At 38.5% G+C, this 21682-nt stretch overlaps 1 protein-coding gene and 15 non-coding genes across 20 annotated transcripts in view; 15 read left to right on the plus strand and 1 right to left on the minus strand.

Annotated features, from left to right (window-relative positions):
• LOC127377638 (ATP-dependent 6-phosphofructokinase, platelet type) overlaps positions 1–21682 on the minus strand; it is a 62844-nt gene that overhangs the window by 8990 nt on the left and 32172 nt on the right. For 2 of the 5 annotated variants that reach the window (XM_051426100.1, XM_051425837.1), the window contains exons 8-16: positions 9079–9174; positions 8344–8436; positions 8134–8259; positions 7467–7531; positions 7166–7235; positions 4519–4665; positions 2894–2964; positions 2581–2668; positions 582–734 (exon numbers count right to left, since the gene is read on the minus strand). In XM_051426100.1, the coding sequence (XP_051282060.1) occupies positions 582–734; positions 2581–2668; positions 2894–2964; positions 4519–4665; positions 7166–7235; positions 7467–7531; positions 8134–8259; positions 8344–8436; positions 9079–9174 (909 nt within the window). Of the gene's footprint in view, positions 1–581; positions 735–2580; positions 2669–2893; positions 2965–4518; positions 4666–7165; positions 7236–7466; positions 7532–8133; positions 8260–8343; positions 8437–9078; positions 9175–9812; positions 9909–21682 lie in introns of all 5 variants that reach the window. The other 3 variants (XM_051426012.1, XM_051425762.1, XM_051425918.1) reach the window with 3 other exon arrangements.
• On the plus strand, positions 10643–10734 carry trnar-ucu (transfer RNA arginine (anticodon UCU)). Its single transcript is given in 2 exon segments — positions 10643–10679; positions 10699–10734. It is a non-coding gene; the product is annotated as a tRNA-Arg (tRNA).
• Positions 11045–11136, plus strand: trnar-ucu (transfer RNA arginine (anticodon UCU)). The gene is given in 2 exon segments: positions 11045–11081; positions 11101–11136. It is a non-coding gene; the product is annotated as a tRNA-Arg (tRNA).
• Positions 11926–12017, plus strand: trnar-ucu (transfer RNA arginine (anticodon UCU)). The gene is given in 2 exon segments: positions 11926–11962; positions 11982–12017. It is a non-coding gene; the product is annotated as a tRNA-Arg (tRNA).
• trnar-ucu (transfer RNA arginine (anticodon UCU)) lies at positions 12447–12538 on the plus strand. Its single transcript is given in 2 exon segments — positions 12447–12483; positions 12503–12538. It is a non-coding gene; the product is annotated as a tRNA-Arg (tRNA).
• On the plus strand, positions 13328–13419 carry trnar-ucu (transfer RNA arginine (anticodon UCU)). Its single transcript is given in 2 exon segments — positions 13328–13364; positions 13384–13419. It is a non-coding gene; the product is annotated as a tRNA-Arg (tRNA).
• trnar-ucu (transfer RNA arginine (anticodon UCU)) lies at positions 13861–13952 on the plus strand. Its single transcript is given in 2 exon segments — positions 13861–13897; positions 13917–13952. It is a non-coding gene; the product is annotated as a tRNA-Arg (tRNA).
• On the plus strand, positions 16006–16097 carry trnar-ucu (transfer RNA arginine (anticodon UCU)). Its single transcript is given in 2 exon segments — positions 16006–16042; positions 16062–16097. It is a non-coding gene; the product is annotated as a tRNA-Arg (tRNA).
• Positions 16527–16618, plus strand: trnar-ucu (transfer RNA arginine (anticodon UCU)). The gene is given in 2 exon segments: positions 16527–16563; positions 16583–16618. It is a non-coding gene; the product is annotated as a tRNA-Arg (tRNA).
• trnar-ucu (transfer RNA arginine (anticodon UCU)) lies at positions 17408–17499 on the plus strand. Its single transcript is given in 2 exon segments — positions 17408–17444; positions 17464–17499. It is a non-coding gene; the product is annotated as a tRNA-Arg (tRNA).
• Positions 18292–18383, plus strand: trnar-ucu (transfer RNA arginine (anticodon UCU)). The gene is given in 2 exon segments: positions 18292–18328; positions 18348–18383. It is a non-coding gene; the product is annotated as a tRNA-Arg (tRNA).
• trnar-ucu (transfer RNA arginine (anticodon UCU)) lies at positions 18797–18888 on the plus strand. The gene is given in 2 exon segments: positions 18797–18833; positions 18853–18888. It is a non-coding gene; the product is annotated as a tRNA-Arg (tRNA).
• trnar-ucu (transfer RNA arginine (anticodon UCU)) lies at positions 19681–19772 on the plus strand. The gene is given in 2 exon segments: positions 19681–19717; positions 19737–19772. It is a non-coding gene; the product is annotated as a tRNA-Arg (tRNA).
• Positions 20186–20277, plus strand: trnar-ucu (transfer RNA arginine (anticodon UCU)). Its single transcript is given in 2 exon segments — positions 20186–20222; positions 20242–20277. It is a non-coding gene; the product is annotated as a tRNA-Arg (tRNA).
• Positions 20696–20787, plus strand: trnar-ucu (transfer RNA arginine (anticodon UCU)). Its single transcript is given in 2 exon segments — positions 20696–20732; positions 20752–20787. It is a non-coding gene; the product is annotated as a tRNA-Arg (tRNA).
• trnar-ucu (transfer RNA arginine (anticodon UCU)) lies at positions 21589–21680 on the plus strand. The gene is given in 2 exon segments: positions 21589–21625; positions 21645–21680. It is a non-coding gene; the product is annotated as a tRNA-Arg (tRNA).

The following is a 21682-nucleotide window of genomic DNA, read 5'->3' on the forward strand; positions in this document are numbered from 1 at the left end:
CTTTCACACTATATTGACACATTTGCTCAATAAGCATTACTTTTTTTTATTTTTCTTCTCTGTCAAACGTCCATATTGTACTTTACATGTGGTTTACCTTTAAATCTTGTTAACCTGGATCTTGATAGTCTTGCTAGCTAATGTTATTCCCTAACTAATAAGATGTATCTGATCGTAGCTCCACTCCACATTTACCTTTGCAGTAGAAAAGGCTCTATGCTGCTCGAGATGTAGGCGAGTTTGAGAAGCAGACTTTCTATTTAAAAGGAAAACGTATAATAGGATATACTTTGAATTTCTAAATCAATATATGTGCACATTATCTGCAACTCTTCTATCAATGCTTTTTGAACTTCTAAGCATTGCATTCTTAGCAAAAACTGTTTATTTGTCTATATATAGATGGTACTGCATGTCACAATAGAAAATATTTGTCTAACTGATTGTTAATGCGAGGATGCGAGCGGTCGATCAGCGAAGCCCCAAACTCGGACAGGCTGGATGGTGTGTGTGTTCGGTCCGACAACACACACACACACACACACACACACACACACACGCTCTAACCCAGCCACACTTACATCAGTAATGGCATTCAGAGCGGTGTCTGAGCCAATGCTGAGGTCTGAACCAGGTATATTGTTGGAGACGGTGGCGGGGACCATAACCATGGGCACACAGAACTCGTTATATTTGTCCCGTGCAGCAGAAAGTTCCAGTAATCCCACGTAGGCCTGCAGCAGTGAGAGCCAGCGTCTTATTGGTTGTTGTTAAGGATGTACAGACAAAGGGAATGAGGTGTGGGAGGAAAGTGAAAAAGGCGTAACGCCAAGGTCTTTGCACGTTCAGGGGACAAGAGGACAAAGGCCAGTGTTTAGTGAAAGTCGTGGTGGGAGGAGCCTGGAACTTGCTGTGTCCAACTTCCATCCTACATACAGTTAGTATACATTATCCACTGTAATGTATATCCATTTCAAAGTCAACTGCTGTTAGGTTTTTTGCAGTTAGTATATGAGAAATCAATGTAATGCAGTAATCCTTCAGATACAGAGCAAAGCTATCATTCCGGTGGACTCATGTTTGTGTCCACATGATGATGTGTTAAATATCCACCTCTCTTTTAGCTGTTGGGTCTCCACCAACAGAAACATACCTCACTCTTTAGCTGCTACAAGTTCCACCAGATCATCATTGATGAAAACTGATGGATTTCTAAACAGTACAACGTAAAGGACGAGCTAAAAGAGGCTAAAGTGCTCCTCAGAGCTGCAGATGCGCTGTGAGCGAGCCCTTTCACACTGGTGCAGTTTTTGTTATGAATCAAGCATGAAGAGAAAGCTCTTTCTGTATTTGCAAGTCGTTTTAAATGTTTGTAGCAATTAGTAGCTCCTCCACTTCCTATGTACACTGCATTGTGGGAGAATAGTGTTCATCAAGAGTAAGTTAAGAGTTAAGCTCACTAATGCATGCTGGCTGAACACAACCAAATGTCCTTAGAACTATAATGTATGTAGATTGAAACTTGAACACTGGGTGTGATGAGGAACATGTGGCGAACTCTCAGTGGTGATGGGGAGGGGGGGGATTTGAGGTGGGTGGGGCCAGTTGGGGGGAGATAGATCTCAAGAGCAATGTAACGAGGAGGATCAGAGATAGCAATGGCAGGTGGGACAGACAGAGGTCTGGGAGGAGGGTACTGGTGGGAGAAGCCAAGGGGGAGAGAGCCAGACCATCACGGCGGACATTGAGACACACAGAAAGACAGACAGGGAGGGGAGACAGTGTCCATGTCCTGGCCAAGCTGCCAAAGTCAAAAACTGCTGTACTTTTATTTTTATTTTTTTATTATTCTACTATTACATTTTTTTTATTTTTTTATTTAGAACTCTAAAAATGTGTTTCAATTAGTGATGGCTACATTTTTTGGGCCCAAATTTTAACTTGCATACTTTATGGGCCCAAATTTTAACTTGCATACTTTATAATTAGTGTTCAACTCTGGGAGGTTCCTAATATAAGACAGTCTCTTTAACATCTACTTCACTCTTTTGCTAAATACTAAATCCCTGTTTGGGTTAAAGCCATTTTTATGACTCTGATTGAGTCTTTACGCACAAATCATCACAAGCTTTGGCTTTGCAGCTTGGCCGTAAAGTAATAACCATTTATGGACAGACAAGGAGAGAGCCTATAACATATACATGTGTCTTAATTGTATTTTTAAAATAGTTAGAAGTCAAGACATGTTTTGCAAATTCAAATATCATATAAAGGAAAATCAGTGAAAATGAAATGGCAATGTTAAACAACACAATACACAGTGAATGTACAGTAAACTACTGGAAAGAGAGAATATTGCTGTATGGCAGGTACAATAAGGCTGACTAATAATAATTCAGATTACTCAAGAATTCTCCTATTATACAATTATAAGCTTTGAATTATAAAACAGAATGAAATAAAATATAAAGTATAATATAATACCAACACTGGTCAAAAAAAGGTTGAGAAAGCGACAAAATGTTGTGAAATTAAGATAAAAACTGCCATTATGCTCAAAAATCAGGTAAAGTTACAAACCTCAAATCCTCCGATGACGAGCAGGGCGCTGATGTTATGGATCCGAATCTGCTCAGCAATCTTATCCAGGTGTTTGCCTGGAAGAGTTCTAGCATATGGAAAAGGAGCTAAGTGAATATTTGAGCAATGTTCAAAGCAACTCCTGTTAAACTGTTTGTGGAGAGTTACGATGGGAAAGGAAAATGACAACAGCGAATTGTCAGAAGGATGGATTGAGATTTGTAAAGAATTCAGATAGGATTAATAATATCTACAGTCCAATCATTACAGATGATTTTATTGCACATCTGCACTGTTTTAAACTTCATGTTACCGTTTGGTCCCCAGCAGGGAGCCTCCTTGGCCAGTCCAACCACCGACATCTCCCCATTTGATCTCCTTGATCTGATTTAAAAAAGAAAAACAGAAAGATATAATAATTGTGCACGATTGTGGTAAAAACATCATATTGCGATTTCGATATGATTCACAGTTAGTGTGGGATTTATCATTTTTGTCATCAGAGATTACATTTTCACAGAAAAAACGTTTTTTTAAATCTGATTTGTATCCCAGGGCATATCTGCACAACTACAGTACTTCATTATAATGCTGTTTGTCACACATTTTATCTTTATCAAAAAAATGCTGTAGCAATTTCAGTGATAATGCAGATCCACAGACCTCACTGTCTGCAGATTGTATTGAACTTTCTGCAGATTATCCTAACAGGGACACTGAATGCCATTGTATTGTGCGTTACTGTGCAGGCGTAGCTACATTGAACCAGCAGCTCTACATTATAATCAGTGTCCTACTTAGTTGGGGTTTTAGCCAGGGATCACAGTTTCACTTTTCAATCAAGTCTAATCCCTCTAGATAACAACTCGCCTCGGGGCTTCATCGCTTTCAACAAGTCAGTGCTACTCTCTGCACAGCTGAAAAAGTGTTTGTGCATTCGTGGAAAGCACGCATGCGATCAGAAGAGTGTGACCAAATACAAAGACAGCTGCTGTGGGAGCCGAGTAATTGGCTTACAGTAAGTAGCACTGTTTATCTGGACACCCTTAAGTCTTATCACTGTGTGGGAGGAGAGCGACTGCGCTGCCACTTCCTGCTCCCTGTTATTGGTCAGTCAAGTCACTATGACCTCCAAGGAATGTTTACCCTTAATAATAAGTGCTACTAGCTTTAAGAAAGTCTATAGGGTGGGAGTAGAATTGGCTCCTGGACTGCTGAGGAATGCTGGAGCCAAAGAGGCAGTGCTATTTATGATAGAGAGGTGCAGAGTGAAGAAACAACAGGTACAGGCAGAATGAGCTGACCAATCAGGTTTCAGCAGTGTCAAGTTCAGGTGAATAACGTGCTGCACATACTCGAGTGTACACAGTGTGACTAATATTTATTTAGGTTGAACACACTTCTTCTCTTGCCAGCTCACAACACTGAGAGCATTATTGGGCAAGATCAAATCAGTACAGACTTCATTATTGAATTTTGAAATTGAAATTTGTTGCTAAGGCAAATTTTTACTGACTGTTATTTTACTCGTATTATTTTCTGATACGAGTAAAATGCTTTCTAATTGGAAGAAAATACCATTGATTTAGGACAAATGTAGTGCTGAAATGATCAGCTGATGACAGAAAATGAACCAACAACTCTGATAATTAATTGTTTCAGTCATGGACCAATATTGTTTGGCTCATTTAAAGTACAAATTTTGAGGAAAAAACACACAATTCAGGCTTTTATTCATAAAAATAATACAAGTAATTTGAAGATTCTATCTTCTAGGAAACTGTACTGAGCATTTTTCACTCTTTTCTGACATTTTATAGGCTACACATTGATAAATTGAAAAAAATAACTGAGAGATCACGTGAGGCAGCCCTTGACAAATGTACTGTAAATAAATATGTACACCATATACTTGCATGTATCAGTTTCAACTCTTACCTGTCCCTTGTAGAATCCCTCGAAGCCGTCGTTGACAGCAAACATCTTGTGGCCCTCAGTGATTCCCACTCTGACAGCAGAACGCACGGCGGCGTTCATACCTGCTGCCGGGGCGCCGACGTTCAACACTGCAACGTTAAAGGAGCTCTGTGGGTGACAGAGAGCAGCAGTCACACACACACACAGTGGACAGAGCAAAACCGGGCACTCATACAGGGTGCCCTTATGCAACAACACCCCCAAGCTTTGCCACATTTTAAAAACATCTTCTCGTGGCGCAGGTCTTACATTCAGTGTACAATCACAGCATGTATGATGCTTGGTTTGAAGAAGATGGTATATCAGCATCTTTTAGAGACAATGAAGACAAGCAGTGATTTCTGCAGCAGGACATGAAGTAGGCAAATTTGATTAAAGATACTAAAAAAGAAAAAGCCTCTTTTAACTTTTAACCCCCAAAGAACATTATTTTCAAATTAAGAACAATTGTTGTCCATGCCTGACAGGACAGTTCATCTCCACTGCCTGATAATACCATCCATGTCTCATTAACTGCTGAGGAGCCAGGCAAGACTTTGCCTCAGAGCAGAACAACAGCAAGCAAAGATTACCTTGCATGCAAGAAGCCACATGCTGCTAAAAGACGCAGTGAAGCAGCAGCTGCTCTCTCATGACAACTACTGAAAATAGATCAAATGCAAACTTTCACTGACCATCCAAAGTTTTCTTGCTATTAAATCTTAAATCATCTGTGCCACTTGTTGCTGAGTGTACGGCGACTTTCAACCCCTGATATCACAGTGCACATGGTCCATATTTCACTTGAAGCCCACAGAGTTGTGTGTACAAAACCCACATTTGAATGCAGGCCTCACACACTCAAAGGCCTCATTTGGTGAGTGACACTTGGGTCAAAGGTGCGCTGGGAATTGATGACAGATTGGACCTTGAAAGTTCACCTCTCCTAATTCTTTAACGGGACAATTGGGGGCATGGGTTAAATTAAAGAACATGAAGACAATGTTGAAACGCTCAAAATGGACAGGCGTCAAACTCTCAGCTGCTGATGAACTCAAAATGTAACAGAGTTTATCAATATTTATTTCACAATTCCACCTTAGTGAAGATAAGTTCAGTGAATATACTGAAAAATGTCAGGTATTGACAGTTGAATGCTTGGTTTCTTTCTTTGATCAAACATTTCCTGATCTAAGTCCTAACTTTCCTTAGACTGTAGACTGTAGTTTTAGTCAAAGTTTTCATGTTTCCTTAAAGAGAAGAATGGATCTGCACTGACAGCAGCCTTAATCATCATGAAGATGTACATTATTTTTCACAGCTAAAAACATGTCCAGTGTAAGCCTTGTATCTGTAAAGTCTACAAAAATGTTTCAAGAATCCTAAAGATTAGGCTCAGATTGTTATTCTAAGTTAACATTATGGGAAAGGTCCCTTTTGTTTAACCAGAAACAGCCATAATATCGCTACTGCTCGCCACCAGACTTCATTCGTTCATATCTTCTTCCCACTGTTCTGTTCTAGTCTGGTTGAAATAAAGACTTAATTTACTGAAGTAGATGAGAAAAACAGCAGTGTAAGTCGCTCTCCTTAGTTGTTCTCGGAGGGACTCGCGTGCACAGATGGGATAGCAACACAGTTAAAGGGAGTGTGCTGTCAATCTCAGGACACCATGACTCCACCATATCTTTACATGGCAAATAGTTGTTTGTTACCATATTAATGTTTTAAATCTCATATATATATATATATATAGCCTCATATAGCCTTTAGAGCTCCACAAACCTGCGTCTTCATTCCGACAGCTAGGCACCATTTTGAACAGAGAGCATGGAGCCTGTCCAGTTTGAGTTATGAATAAGCATAGACACTTTCGGCCACGGCCTCCACAGACTCGACATTAAACTGTAAGGAGGACTACTTCAGGTTCATTTGAAGCAGATCACAGCCGACGCAGTGATTGTCCTTGACAGTGGGGCTGGTGGGACGCCTTCACTGAAGCACTGACACAACTCTTTGCATGTCTTCTACTTCTAAAGCAGAGCCATGAAGAAATAAGCAATGACAGACAGAGCGACAGATAATGAGCGCTGACACTGTCATTTTGTGGCACCGTGTGACCATAGAAACGTATGTAGGAGTAAATTATGTCTCTGTAAAATAAAAGTTTAGTCCTAGAAAATCATTAGAATAAATACTAAGCGATAAACTAAAATCTAAATTTTATCTCAGCATGGGGGAAGTTAGAAGCCAAAGTGAATAAGGATCAACAAAAAAGTCTAAACTAGTTGCTGAAAAGCTCATCTGCTCTGTGAACTACGCCCGCAGAAGCTTCAGAAGCTGACCTAGAGCAAGTTCAGCCTCATTAATCATCACATACATTGAACTGCTCTTCATCACCCGCCACCTCCTCTCCCTCAGGACAGAGACAGTCACAGAAAAACAGACTCTGTTAGTGTCACAAAAAGACTGCAGCACCCACAAGGCACCTGGCCAGGAAGTACCTTATGCTACCGTACAAATCTCAGAGCCGCTGGTGGAGAGATTAGAAGAATTAAAATTGTGATGCATTATTGATTTGATATGATCATTGTTTTATTTATGTTTATTTGGTTGTGAGGGCACTTACATTTGGAAGCTCAGAATCTGCTTTCCGGTAGGAGAGGAGTCTGTAGGTGCTCAGATTGTTTTCAAAGCTCCTGCAGATAAATAACACATGAAAAAGTAAATTAGCAGTTAACAATGTCAGCTCTGTTGCTGCTGTAGAGGAAGCCTTCAGAGTCAATCAAAAATCAATGCACACACTTTTAAACCGGGGCACAGTGCCGAACAGACAAAAGTGCTGTCTGGACCTCAGATGAAACTGGTGGGAAAAGTAAGTGACTTCTTCTTTATTTGATCATATCAGAGTAGTTGAAGTTAAAGAATACCTGCCACGCAGTCTCACTGCTTCTTCAAACTTCTTCTCATCCATGGCCTTCTGAACCTCTTGGGTCTGATGACAAAAAATAAAAGCGCTTCTTCACCACACATGTCAAAATCTGACTTCCCGGTTCTGTTTGAGTGTGTCTGTGGTGTGCTTGTTGTCCTATCTGTGCTGCAGGTAAATGGTGGGTGCCAAACTGGGAGCACCTGGGCACTATTCCACCTCACTCCCCTTAAGAAAAGTGGAAACTACAAGACTTTGAAAATCTCTGAACACACTCTGTCCCAGACTGTTGATGTGAGGGTGCAAAAACTACACAAATGATCTCAGACCTGCAAATGTACTAATTACAAGATTACAAAATTATTGCAATATTACAATTAGGACTGTGGCAGTTTTGCCAGTGCAAATGTGATGCATCCTTCTCCTGACGTTGAACTGAAACTGTAACTTTCTGTTTTGGACAACAACATATTCAGGGCTGAGGGTTTAATTCCCACAGGTGCTTATTTTGGGTGACAGTCCTTGTCACGTTAAAAACAAATATTCCAACCACCTGAAGTGATTAATACTCTCAATCTGTTATAAGAAAAGGTCAAGCCTAACGTGTAGTGGAGCAATCTCCTTTTCTGTGACCTCTGTCTCTCCAACATGTACACACACACTCTTACCATCTGAACACACTCCATAAGTGGTAGCCGAACAGCCTGGTTGCCAACCAGAGACACGACGCAGGCCGGGGTGCTGGCAGAGGCTTCCAGTAAGGCCAACACTGCCTCCACGCCCATACGACTGGCCTGCAGAGGTCATTTAAAAAGGTCAATACTGAGCAGTAGGATGTCTGCAATGCTGCTCCATTGAGAACCATTACAGACACTTACCAGGATCCTGTCAAAGGCAGAGGGGGTCCCACCTCTCTGCACATGGCCCAGGATGGTGACCCTGGTGTCAAAGCCCAGGCAGCGTACCACCAGCTGCACATGGAGGGAGAGCGAAGTGGTGGATGATAGTGAGTGGTCGAAATAGAAAATGTGTACAACAATGTCCTGTAAAATCGCTGCTATACATTATTTTATCTTATCACATTTCAGGACAAATAAAGCAATAATACTAATAAAGAGCTGTAACATGAATTTAAAGGGTCTGAAAATGACTGCATGAAAACCTAAGCTCATATTCTTACAAACAATTGCTCTTACTAAAGCTTAAACTCACAAAAAACACAACTCAGCTGTCTAATAGAGCATTAATATAATATTCATTCTTTGTAAGATTTGATAGCATCTTAAAATGAAACAGTCTTAAGAAAATGCAGAAACATGAGAGATGATGCAAAAAAAACCCAAAGAAAAACAGAAGGAGAAATCATGCAAAACCTCTGCTGTCATGTTGAGAGTACCAATAGTGTGCATGCAGGGTGCGATGGGACATGGTGGGAATGAAAACATTACTAAATGCCTGATGGAAATGAAAAATAAAAGGTGAAAAGCCAACACACATATGAGACATAAGACAAAACTGTGTGGCATGTGCTCGATGAAGGAAAAATAAATCCATGCTTCTGAAGAAGAGTTTGTGGGTTCCGTAGCTTGATCAGGCTCCTCCACCGTACTTACTTCCTTGATATAATCGGGAGTTATTGCCTTGTTGTGGCAATCTATGGCACCCTCGGCTACAATAATAATGTTCAGCCTTTTCTTATCGGCGCGGTTCTAGAGGGATATACAGAAGCAAAAGCATTTAAAAACATGACAGAAAACGTTTTGCACCGCCAAAAGCTGGATCCAGTAATGGAGGATAATCTCAGGTGATAAACCTTCATGTCTTTAAAGGACATGTTGACTTTTAATTGTCTGTCTTTCTTCAGCAGGCACTTGCCACATTGTGGAAGAAGTTTTAAATTTACAGATACCCTGTTGGGTTGCATTTTAAACAGTTAACATGAAGTGTTTCCCACCAAAATGTGTGTATCCTTGGGGCCTTACAAATGAATGCGTTTCCTTCATCATAAAACATTTCAAAAGCACATTTTAAAACCTCCACTGTTCAATTCAAGGAATTCCTGCATGCTGGCAAGTAATCTTCTTCTTTGCCTTTTTCTGGCAAAGTTTCAGATTACTGCCACCAACTGTCAGTCAGAGGAACTGAAACTGAAGGACATCATATAGTCCCCTCACTGAGACAGAAACCTTCTCTCAGAATGTGGCAAGTGTCTGGACAGAAAACAATGAGAAAACACTGTGCTGTAGCTCTGTTAGTGACGTCTGTTCATCAGACGTACTGATTTCCACCAGTTGGTCCAGCTTCTGGTTTCTCCCTCTGTCTCAGTCTGAAACTGAGCTCTACTCACATCCTTCACAAAATCAGAGGTAATGGGTTGTCCTTGTCTGTCAATGGCTCCTTCAGCAACTATGATAATGTTCAATCTGGAACCTCGAGATCGGCTCTGGACGATAACAAACACACTCACCACATCAAATCTACTGAAGATGTATCAGTCAGTATCAAATTATGCCAAATCTATATTGTTAATAGCTAACTGTACAATTGGGTACTGGCATAATATAAAAATATTTAGTAAAAACGTTCTGTAAAATCCTGTTTGTCTTCAAATTATCTGATGATCTAAGCTAAACATATATAAATTATATTATGTAATACATGGGACTATGTGTGTGTGTGTGTGTGTGTGTGTGTCAACATTTAAAGACAGCTTTCCTCCTTGACATCTGTTTAAATGGTGCCTTTAATGGGGTTGTGTTTAAGGTCTGTAAGTAAAGTTGAGATGAACAACCAACTGATGTCGTCATTATAACTTTTAAGTGTGTATTTTGTGAAAGCGGAAAGTTTGTGAGTTTGATTCTCTGGTGCAAATGGCTCTGTAGCGCAATGGATAGCACAGACAGACAGACACACACACACACACACACACACACACACACACACACGTGTGTGCTCTTGCATGTCAATTTCCATTATAAACACGCTCCTTTAGCTACATAAATAACCAATTGATGTGGTTGTCAGAACTTTGTAAGTGTGTATTATGTTAAAGTTTCAACTGTGCGAGTTGCATTTCTCTGGCCAACTGTCTCCTCTTTGAAGGCTGATTGTTTGTCCTTGGTGGGAGGGATATTTCTGGCTGGAGTAGAGGGTAGGTTGTATATTTAGACAGCAGCTGGCTCTGTGGCGCAATGGATAGCGCGTTGGACTTCTAGTCAGGCACTTGAGTTGTCATTCAAAGGTTGTGGGTTCGAGTCCCACCAGAGTCGTTACTTTATGGGACAATGTAAAACACAAATCCCTGTTTTCTTTTTGTAATGTGGATTATGGATGTTAATCCACATTACAAAAATACAACTTTAGATATTGGCATGCACTTTTATTTCCCACACAAATCTGTGTAGTACGGTACGTTGTCTTTTCATTATAAAGACTCTATACTAACTATACTGGTTGTTGTGTTTACGGTGTGTACAAGTAAAGTTGAGATGAACAACCAACTGATGTCTTTGTTACAACTTTGTGTGTGTGTATTGTGTGAGAGCGGAAATTTTGTGAGTTTAATTTTCCCATCTAAGAGGCTCTGTGGCGCAATGGATAGCGCATTGGACTTCTAGTCAAATGCTTGAGATGTCATTCAAAGGTTGTGGGTTCGAGTCCCACCAGAGTCGTTACTTTAAAGGGACATGCTTTAATAGAGAAATTGTGGTCTTAAAGTAAATTAAAACATTCTCCTCTAGCTCTTGGCATGCACTTTGATTTCCTACTTGCATGAACAAGTTGTTGATTCAAATGTTGTGGGTTCAAGTCCCACCAGAGTGATTACTTTGAAGAGACAGACGTTCATAAAGAAATTGTTCACCTACTATACATTCATCTAAATTAAAAACATAAAGTAATGTACATTGTTCTTTCATTATAAACAGACTTTAGATACTGGCTTTATTTCCTCTTTGACATCTGTTTAAATGGTGCCTTTAATGGGGTTGCGTTTACTGCGTGTACAAGTAAAGTTAAGATGACATAACTTTGTAAGTGTATATTTTGTTTCCTTTGGCTGTTGGCATGCACTTTGATTTCCTACTTGCACAAATAAAACACGAAGGGCCCTATCTAGAGACAGTGTTTGGTTTGTCCGTTCTGGGCTACTATAGAAATATGGCCGATTTCTGAAAAGTAAGTGTAGATGACAACAGCTCATTCTATGGTAGCAAACATACAATTCCTTTTTCCAGGTGATTATACTCTATTGAAAACATAAATATTATATTCTATATCTGCCAATAAATCCTCCAAAATGTAAAAAACTGGACTTTTAAATGATGCCTTCAATGGGATTATGTTTACGGTGTGTACAAGTAAAGTGTAGATGAACAACCAACTGATGTCTTTGTTACAACTTTGTGTGTGTGTATTGTGTCAGAACGGAAAGTTTGTGAGTTTAATTATTCAACGTAAACGGCTCTGTGGCGCAATGGATAGCGCATTGGACTTCTAGTCAAACGCTTGAGATGTTATTCAAAGGTTGTGGGTTCGAGTCCCACCAGAGTCGTTGCTTTAAAGAGACAGGCTTTAATACAGAAATTGCTGTCTTAATGTAAATTAAAAACATTCTCCTCTGGCTGTTGGCATGCACTTTGATTTCCTACTTGCATGAACAAATGTGAAAGGGCAACTGTAGAAACATGGAGGATTTCAGCAAATAAAGTGAAAACAGCTCATTCTGCTGTAACAAACACACAATTCTGTTTTTCAGGTGATTACACACTAATGAAAACATCAATATTATATTCTATATCTGCCAATAGATCCTCCGAAATGTAAAAAACTGGACTTTTAAATGATGCCTTCAATGGGGTTGTGTTTACGGTGTGTACAAGTAAAGTGTAGATGAACAACCAACTGATGTCTTTGTTACAACTTTGTGTGTGTGTATTGTGTGAGAGCGGAAATTTTGTGAGTTTAATTTTCCCATCTAAGAGGCTCTGTGGCGCAATGGATAGCGCATTGGACTTCTAGTCAAATGCTTGAGATGTCATTCAAAGGTTGTGGGTTTGAGTCCCACCAGAGTCGTTACTTTAAAGGGACAGGCTTTAATAGAGAAATTGTGGTCTTAAAGTAAATTAAAACATTCTCCTCTAGCTCTTGGCATGCACTTTGATTTCCTACTTGCATGAACAAGTTGTTGATTCAAATGTTGTGGGTTCAAGTCCCACCAGAGTCATTACTTTGAAGAGACAGACGTTCATAAAGAAATTGTTCACCTACTATACATTCATCTAAATTAAAAACATAAAGTAATGTACATTGTTCTTTCATTATAAACAGACTTTAGATACTGGCTTTATTTCCTCTTTGACATCTGTTTAAATGGTGCCTTTAATGGGGTTGCGTTTACTGCGTGTACAAGTAAAGTTAAGATGACATAACTTTGTAAGTGTATATTTTGTTTCCTTTGGCTGTTGGCATGCACTTTGATTTCCTACTTGCACAAATAAAACACGAAGGGCCCTATCTAGAGACAGTGTTTGGTTTGTCCGTTCTGGGCTACTATAGAAATATGGCCGATTTCTGAAAAGTAAGTGTAGATGACAACAGCTCATTCTATGGTAGCAAACATACAATTCCTTTTTCCAGGTGATTATACACTAATGAAAACATAAATATTATATTCTATATCTGCCAATAAATCCTCCAAAATGTAAAAAACTGGACTTTTAAATGATGCCTTCAATGGGATTATGTTTACGGTGTGTACAAGTAAAGTGTAGATGAACAACCAACTGATGTCTTTGTTACAACTTTGTGTGTGTGTATTGTGTCAGAGCGCAGAGTTTGTGAGTTTAATTATTCAACGTAAATGGCTCTGTGGCGCAATGGATAGCGCATTAGACTTCTAGTCAAACAGTTGAGATGTTATTCAAAGGCTGTGGGTTTGAGTCCCACCAGAGTCACTACCTTAAAGGGACATGCTTTAATATAGAAATTGTGGTCTTAAAGTAAATTAAAACATTCTCCTCTGGCTGTTGGCATGCACTTTGATTTCCTACTTGCATGAACAAGTTGTTGATTCAAAGGTTGTGGGTTCAAGTCCCACCGGAGTCATTACTTTGAAGAGACAGACGTTCATATAGAAATTGTTGACCTACTGTACATTAATCTAAATTAAAAACTTACAGTAATGTACATTGTTCTTTCATTATAAATAGACTCCTTTAGATACTGGCTTTATTTCCTCTTTGACATCTGTGTAAATGGTGCCTTTAATGGGTTTGTGTTTACTGTGTGTACGAGTAAAATTGAGATGAACAACCAACTGATTTCTTTGTTACGACTTTGTAAGTGTGTATTGTGTGAAAGACGAAACTTTGTGAGTCTGAATCTGTGGTGCATATGGCTCTGTGGCGCAATGGATAGCGCGTTGGACTTCTAGTCAAACACTTGAGATGTTATTCAAAGGTTGTGGGTTCGAGTCCCACCAGAGTCGTTGCTTTAAAGCGACAGGCTTTAATACAGAAATTGCTGTCTTAATGTAAATTAAAAACATTCTCCTCTGGCTGTTGGCATGCACTTTGATTTCCAACTTGCATGAACAAGTTGTTGATTCAAAGGTTGTGGGTTCAAGTCCCACCAGAGTGATTCCTTTGAAGAGACAGACGTTCATAAAGAAATTGTTCACCTACTATACATTCATCTAAATTAAAAACACAAAGTAATGTACATTGTTCTTTCATTATAAATAGACTCCTTTAGATACTGGCTTTATTTCCTCTTTGACATCTGTTTAAATGGTGCCTTTAATGGGGTTGTGTTTGCTGCGTGTACAAGTAAAGTTAAGATGACATAACTTTGTAAGTGTATATTTTGTTTCCTTTGGCTGTTGGCATGCACTTTGATTTCCTACTTGCACAAATAAAACACGAAGGGCCCTATCTAGAGACAGTGTTTGGTTTGTCCGTTCTTGGCTACCATAGAAATATGGCCGATTTCTGAAAAGTAAGTGTAGATGACAACAGCTCATTCTATGGTAGCAAACATACAATTCCTTTTTCCAGGTGATTATACTCTAATGAAAACATAAATATTATATTCTATATCTGCCAATAAATCCTCCAAAATGTAAAAAACTGGACTTTTAAATGATGCCTTCAATGGGATTATGTTTACGGTGTGTACAAGTAAAGTGTAGATGAACAACCAACTGATGTCTTTGTTACAACTTTGTTTGTGTGTATTGTGTCAGAGCGCAGAGTTTGTGAGTTTAATTATTCAAAATCGTAAATGGCTCTGTGGCGCAATGGATAGCGCATTAGACTTTTTCTAGTCAAACAGTTGAGATGTTATTCAAAGGCTGTGGGTTTGAGTCCCACCAGAGTCACTACTTTAAAGGGACATGCTTTAATATAGAAATTGTGGTCTTAAAGTAAATTAAAACATTCTCCTCTGGCTGTTGGCATGCACTTTGATTTCCTACTTGCATGAACAAGTTGTTGATTCAAAGGTTGTGGGTTCAAGTCCCACCGAGTCATTACTTTGAAGAGACAGACGTTCATATAGAAATTGTTGACCTACTGTACATTAATCTAAATTAAAAACTTACAGTAATGTACATTGTTTTAAAAACTTTAGTACTGGCTTTATTTCCCTTTGACATCTGTGTAAATGGTGCCTTTAATGGGTTTGTGTTTACTGTGTGTAAGTAAAATTGAGATGAACAACAATTTTTTTAAACATTCTCCTCTAGCTCTTGGCATGCACTTTGCGAAGGTTTACTCAGAAATTGCTGTCTTAATGTAATTAAAAACATTCTCCTCTGGCTGTTGGCATGCACTTTGATTTCCAACTTGCATGAACAAGTTGTTGATTCAAAGGTTGTGGGTTCAAGTCCCACCAGAGTGATTCCTTTGAAGAGACAGACGTTCATAAAGAAATTGTTCACCTACTATACATTCATCTAAATTAAAAACACAAAGTAATGTACATTGGTCTTTCATTATAAATAGACTCCTTTAGATACTGGCTTTATTTCCTCTTTGACATCTGTTTAAATGGTGCCTTTAATGGGGTTGTGTTTGCTGCGTGTACAAGTAAAGTTAAGATGACATAACTTTGTAAGTGTATATTTTGTTTCCTTTGGCTGTTGGCATGCACTTTGATTTCCTACTTGCACATATAAAACACGAAGGGCCCAATCTAGAGACAGTGTTTGGTTTGTCCGTTCTTGGCTACCATAGAAATATGGCCGATTTCTGAAAAGTAAGTGTAGATGACAACAGCTCATTCTATGGTAGCAAACATACAATTCCTTTTTCCAGGTCATTATACTCTAATGAAAACATAAATATTATATTCTATATCTGCCAATAGATCCTCCAAAATGTAAAAAACTGGACTTTTAAATGATGCCTTCAATGGGATTATGTTTACGGTGTGTACAAGTAAAGTGTAGATGAACAACCAACTGATGTCTTTGTTACAACTTTGTTTGTGTGTATTGTGTCAGAGCGCAGAGTTTGTGAGTTTAATCATTCAAAGTAAATGGCTCTGTGGCGCAATGGATAGCGCATTGGACTTCTAGTCAAACACTTGAGATGTTATTCAAAGGTTGTGGGTTCGAGTCCCACCAGAGTCGTTCCTTTAAAGGGACAGGCTTTAATACAGAAATTGCTGTCTTAATGTAAATTAAAAACATTCTCCTCTGGCTGTTGGCATGCACTTTGATTTCCTACTTGCATGAACAAATGTGAAAGGGCAACTGTAGAAACATGGAGGATTTCAGCAAATAAAGTGACAACAGCTCATTCTGCTGTAACAAACACACAATTCTGTTTTTCAGGTGATTATACACTAATGAAAACATAAATATTATATTCTATATCTGCCAATAGATCCTCCAAAATGTAAAAAACTGGACTTTTAAATGATGCCTTCAATGGGATTATGTTTACGGTGTGTACAAGTAAAGTGTAGATGAACAACCAACTGATGTCTTTGTTACAACTTTGTTTGTGTGTATTGTGTCAGAGCGGAAACTTTGTGAGTTTAATTTTCCCAACTAAAAGGCTCTGTGGCGCAATGGATAGCGCGTTGGACTTCTAGTCAAATACTTGAGATGTCATTCAAAGGTTGTGGGTTCGAGTCCCACCAGAGTCACTACTTTAAAGGGACATGCTTTAATATAGTAATTGTTTAAAGTAAATTAAAACATTCTCCTCTGGCTGTTGACATGCACTTTGATTTCCTACTTGCATGAACAAGTTGTTGATTCAAAGATTGTGGGTTCAAGTCCCACCAGAGTGATTACTTTGAAGAGACAGACGTTCATAAAGAAATTGTTCACCTACTATACATTCATCTAAATTAAAAACATAAAGTAATGTACATTGTTCTTTCATTATAAATAGACTCCTTTAGATACTGGCTTTATTTCCTCTTTGACATCTGTTTAAATGGTGCCTTTAATGGGGTTGCGTTTACTGCGTGTACAAGTAAAGTTAAGATGACATGACTTTGTAAGTGTATATTTTGTTTCCTTTGGCTGTTGGCATGCACTTTGATTTCCTACTTGCACAAATAAAACACGAAGGGCCCTATCTAGAGACAGTGTTTGGTTTGTCCGTTCTTGGCTACTATAGAAATATGGCCGATTTCTGAAAAGTAAGTGTAGATGACAACAGCTCATTCTGCTGTAACAAACACACAATTCTGTTTTTCAGGTGATTATACACTAATGAAAACATAAATATTATATTCTATATCTGCCAATAGATCCTCCAAAATGTAAAAAACTGGACTTTTAAATGATGCCTTCAATGGGGTTGTGTTTACGGTGTGTACAAGTAAAGTGTAGATGAACAACCAACTGATGTCTTTGTTACAACTTTGTGTGTGTGTATTGTGTGAGAGCGGAAAGTTTGTGAGTTTAATTTATCCAACGTAAAAGGCTCTGTGGCGCAATGGATAGCGCATTGGACTTCTAGTCAAACGCTTGAGATGTCATTCAAAAGTTGTGGGTTCGAGTCCCACCAGAGTCACTACTTTAAAGGGACATGCTTTAATATAGAAATTGTGGTCTTAAAGTAAATTAAAACATTCTCCTCTGGCTGTTGGCATGCACTTTGATTTCCTACTTGCATGAACAAGTTGTTGATTCAAAGGTTGTGGGTTCAAATCCCACCAGAGTGATTACTTTGAAGAGACAGACGTTCATAAAGAAATTGTTCACCTACTATACATTCATCTAAATTAAAAACATAAAGTAATGTACATTGTTCTTTCATTATAAACAGACTCCTTTAGATACTGGCTTTATTTCCTCTTTGACATCTGTTTAAATGGTGCCTTTAATGGGGTTGTGTTTGCTGCGTGTACAAGTAAAGTTAAGATGACATAACTTTGTAAGTGTATATTTTGTTTCCTTTGGCTGTTGGCATGCACTTTGATTTCCTACTTGCACAAATAAAACACGAAGGGCCCTATCTAGAGACAGTGTTTGGTTTGTCCGTTCTGGGCTACTATAGAAATATGGCCGATTTCTGAAAAGTAAGTGTAGATGACAACAGCTCATTCTATGGTAGCAAACATACAATTCCTTTTTCCAGGTGATTATACTCTAATGAAAACATAAATATTATATTCTATATCTGCCAATAAATCCTCCAAAATGTAAAAAACTGGACTTTTAAATGATGCCTTCAATGGGATTATGTTTACGGTGTGTACAAGTAAAGTGTAGATGAACAACCAACTGATGTCTTTGTTACAACTTTGTTTGTGTGTATTGTGTCAGAGCGCAAACTTTGTGAGTTTAATTATTCAACGTAAATGGCTCTGTGGCGCAATGGATAGCGCATTGGACTTCTAGTCAAACACTTGAGATGTTATTCAAAGGCTGTGGGTTCGAGTCCCACCAGAGTCATTACTTTAAAGGGACAGGCTTTAATATAGAAATTGTGGTCTTAAATGTAAATTAAAACATTCTCCTCTGGCTGTTGGCATGCACTTTGATTTCCTACTTGCATGAAAAAATGTGAAAGGGCAACTGTAGAAACATGGAGGATTTCAGAAAAGAAAGTGACAACAGCTCATTCTGCTGTAACAAACACACAATTCCTTTTTCAGGTGATTATACACTAATGAAAACATAAATATTATATTCTATATCTGCCAATAGATCCTCCAAACTTTTAAATGATGCCTTCAATGGGGTTGTGTTTACGGTGTGTACAAGTAAAGTGTAGATGAACAACCAACTGATGTCTTTGTTACAACTTTGTGTGTGTGTATTGTGTGAGAGCGGAAAGTTTGTGAGTTTAATTTTCCCATCTAAGAGGCTCTGTGGTGCAATGGATAGCGCATTGGACTTCTAGTCAAATGCTTGAGATGTCATTCAAAGGTTGTGGGTTCGAGTCCCACCAGAGTCACTACTTTAAAGGGACATGCTTTAATATAGAAATTGTGGTCTTAAAGTAAATTAAAACATTCTCCTCTGGCTGTTGGCATGCACTTTGATTTCCTACTTGCATGAACAAGTTGTTGATTCAAAGGTTGTGGGTTCAAGTCCCACCAGAGTGATTACTTTGAAGAGACAGACGTTCATAAAGAAATTGTTCACCTACTATACATTCATCTAAATTAAAAACATAAAGTAATGTACATTGTTCTTTCATTATAAACAGACTCCTTTAGATACTGGCTTTATTTCCTCTTTGACATCTGTTTAAATGGTGCCTTTAATGGGGTTGTGTTTGCTGCGTGTACAAGTAAAGTTAAGATGACATAACTTTGTAAGTGTATATTTTGTTTCCTTTGGCTGTTGGCATGCACTTTGATTTCCTACTTGCACAAATAAAACACGAAGGGCCCTATCTAGAGACAGTGTTTGGTTTGTCCGTTCTGGGCTACTATAGAAATATGGCCGATTTCTGAAAAGTAAGTGTAGATGACAACAGCTCATTCTATGGTAGCAAACATACAATTCCTTTTTCCAGGTGATTATACACTAATGAAAACATAAATATTATATTCTATATCTGCCAATAGATCCTCCAAAATGTAAAAAACTGGACTTTTAAATGAAGCCTTCAATGGGATTATGTTTACGGTGTGTACAAGTAAAGTGTAGATGAACAACCAACTGATGTCTTTGTTACAACTTTGTGTGTGTGTATTGTGTCAGAGCGGAAAGTTTGTGAGTTTAATCATTCAACGTAAATGGCTCTGTGGCGCAATGGATAGCGCATTGGACTTCTAGTCAAACACTTGAGATGTTATTCAAAGGCTGTGGGTTCGAGTCCCACCAGAGTCACTACTTTAAAGGGACATGCTTTAATATAGAAATTGTGGTCTTAAAGTAAATTAAAACATTCTCCTCTGGCTGTTGGCATGCACTTTGATTTCCTACTTGCATGAACAAATGTGAAAGGGCAACTGTAGAAACATGGAGGATTTCAGAAAAGAAAGTGACAACAGCTCATTCTGCTGTAACAAACACACAATTCTGTTTTTCAGGTGATTATACACTAATGAAAACATAAATATTATATTCTATATCTGCCAATAGATCCTCCAAACTTTTAAATGATGCCTTCAATGGGGTTGTGTTTACGGTGTGTACAAGTAAAGTGTAGATGAACAACCAACTGATGTCTTTGTTACAACTTTGTTTGTGTGTATTGTGTCAGAGCGCAAACTTTGTGAGTTTAATTATTCAATGTAAATGGCTCTGTGGCGCAATGGATAGCGCATTGGACTTCTAGTCAAACACTTGAGATGTTATTCAAAGGTTGTGGGTTCGAGTCCCACCAGAGTCACTACTTTAAAGGGCCATGCTTTAATATAGAAATTGTGGTCTTAAAGTAAATTAAAACATTCTCCTCTGGCTGTTGGCATGCACTTTGATTTCCTACTTGCATGAACAAATGTGAAAGGGCAACTGTAGAAACATGGAGGATTTCAGAAAAGAAAGTGACAACAGCTCATTCTGCTGTAACAAACACACAATTCCGTTTTTCAGGTGATTATACACTAATGAAAACATAAATATTATATTCTATATCTGCCAATAGATCCTCCAAACTTTGCCTCCAAATGATGCCTTCAATGGGGTTGTGTTTACGGTGTGTACAAGTAAAGTTGAGATGAACAACCAACTGATGTCTTTGTTACAACTTTGTTTGTGTGTATTGTGTCAGAGCGCAAACTTTGTGAGTTTAATTATTCAACATAAATGGCTCTGTGGCGCAATGGATAGCGCATTGGACTTCTAGTCAAACACTTGAGATGTTATTCAAAGGTTGTGGGTTCGAGTCCCACCAGAGTCACTACTTTAAAGGGACAGGCTTTAATATAGAATAATTGCTGTCTTAAAGTAAATTAAAACATTCTCCTCTGGCTGTTGGCATGCACTTTGATTTCCTACTTGCATGAACAAGTTGTTGATTCAAAGGTTGTGGGTTCAAGTCCCACCAGAGTGATTACTTTGAAGAGACAGACGTTCATAAAGAAATTGTTCACCTACTATACATTCATCTAAATTAAAAACACAAAGTAATGTACATTGTTCTTCTATTATAAATAGACTCCTTTAGATACTGGCTTTATTTCCTCTTTGACATCTGTTTAAATGGTGCCTTTAATGGGGTTGCGTTTGCTGCGTGTACAAGTAAAGTTAAGATGACATAACTTTGTAAGTGTATATTTTGTTTCCTTTGGCTGTTGGCATGCACTTTGATTTCCTACTTGCACAAATAAAACACGAAGGGCCCTATCTAGAGACAGTGTTTGGTTTCAGTCCGTTCTGGAGCTACCATAGAAATATGGCCGATTTCTGAAAAGTAAGTGTAGATGACAAAAGCTCATTCTATGGTAGCAAACATACACAATTCCTTTTTCCAGGTGATTATACTCTAATGAAAACATAAATATTATATTCTATATCTGCCAATAAATCCTCCAAAATGTAAAAAACTGGACTTTTAAATGATGCCTTCAATGGGGTTATGTTTACGGTGTGTACAAGTAAAGTGTAGATGAACAACCAACTGATGTCTTTGTTACAACTTTGTTTGTGTGTATTGTGTCAGAGCGCAAACTTTGTGAGTCTTAATCTATTCAACGTAAATGGCTCTGTGGCGCAATGGATAGCGCATTGGACTTCTAGTCAAACACTTGAGATGTTATTCAAAGGTTGTGGGTTCGAGTCCCACCAGAGTCGCT

Source organism: Dicentrarchus labrax, unplaced genomic scaffold, assembly GCF_905237075.1.
Source record: "Dicentrarchus labrax unplaced genomic scaffold, dlabrax2021, whole genome shotgun sequence".
Taxonomy (NCBI): domain Eukaryota; kingdom Metazoa; phylum Chordata; class Actinopteri; family Moronidae; genus Dicentrarchus; species Dicentrarchus labrax.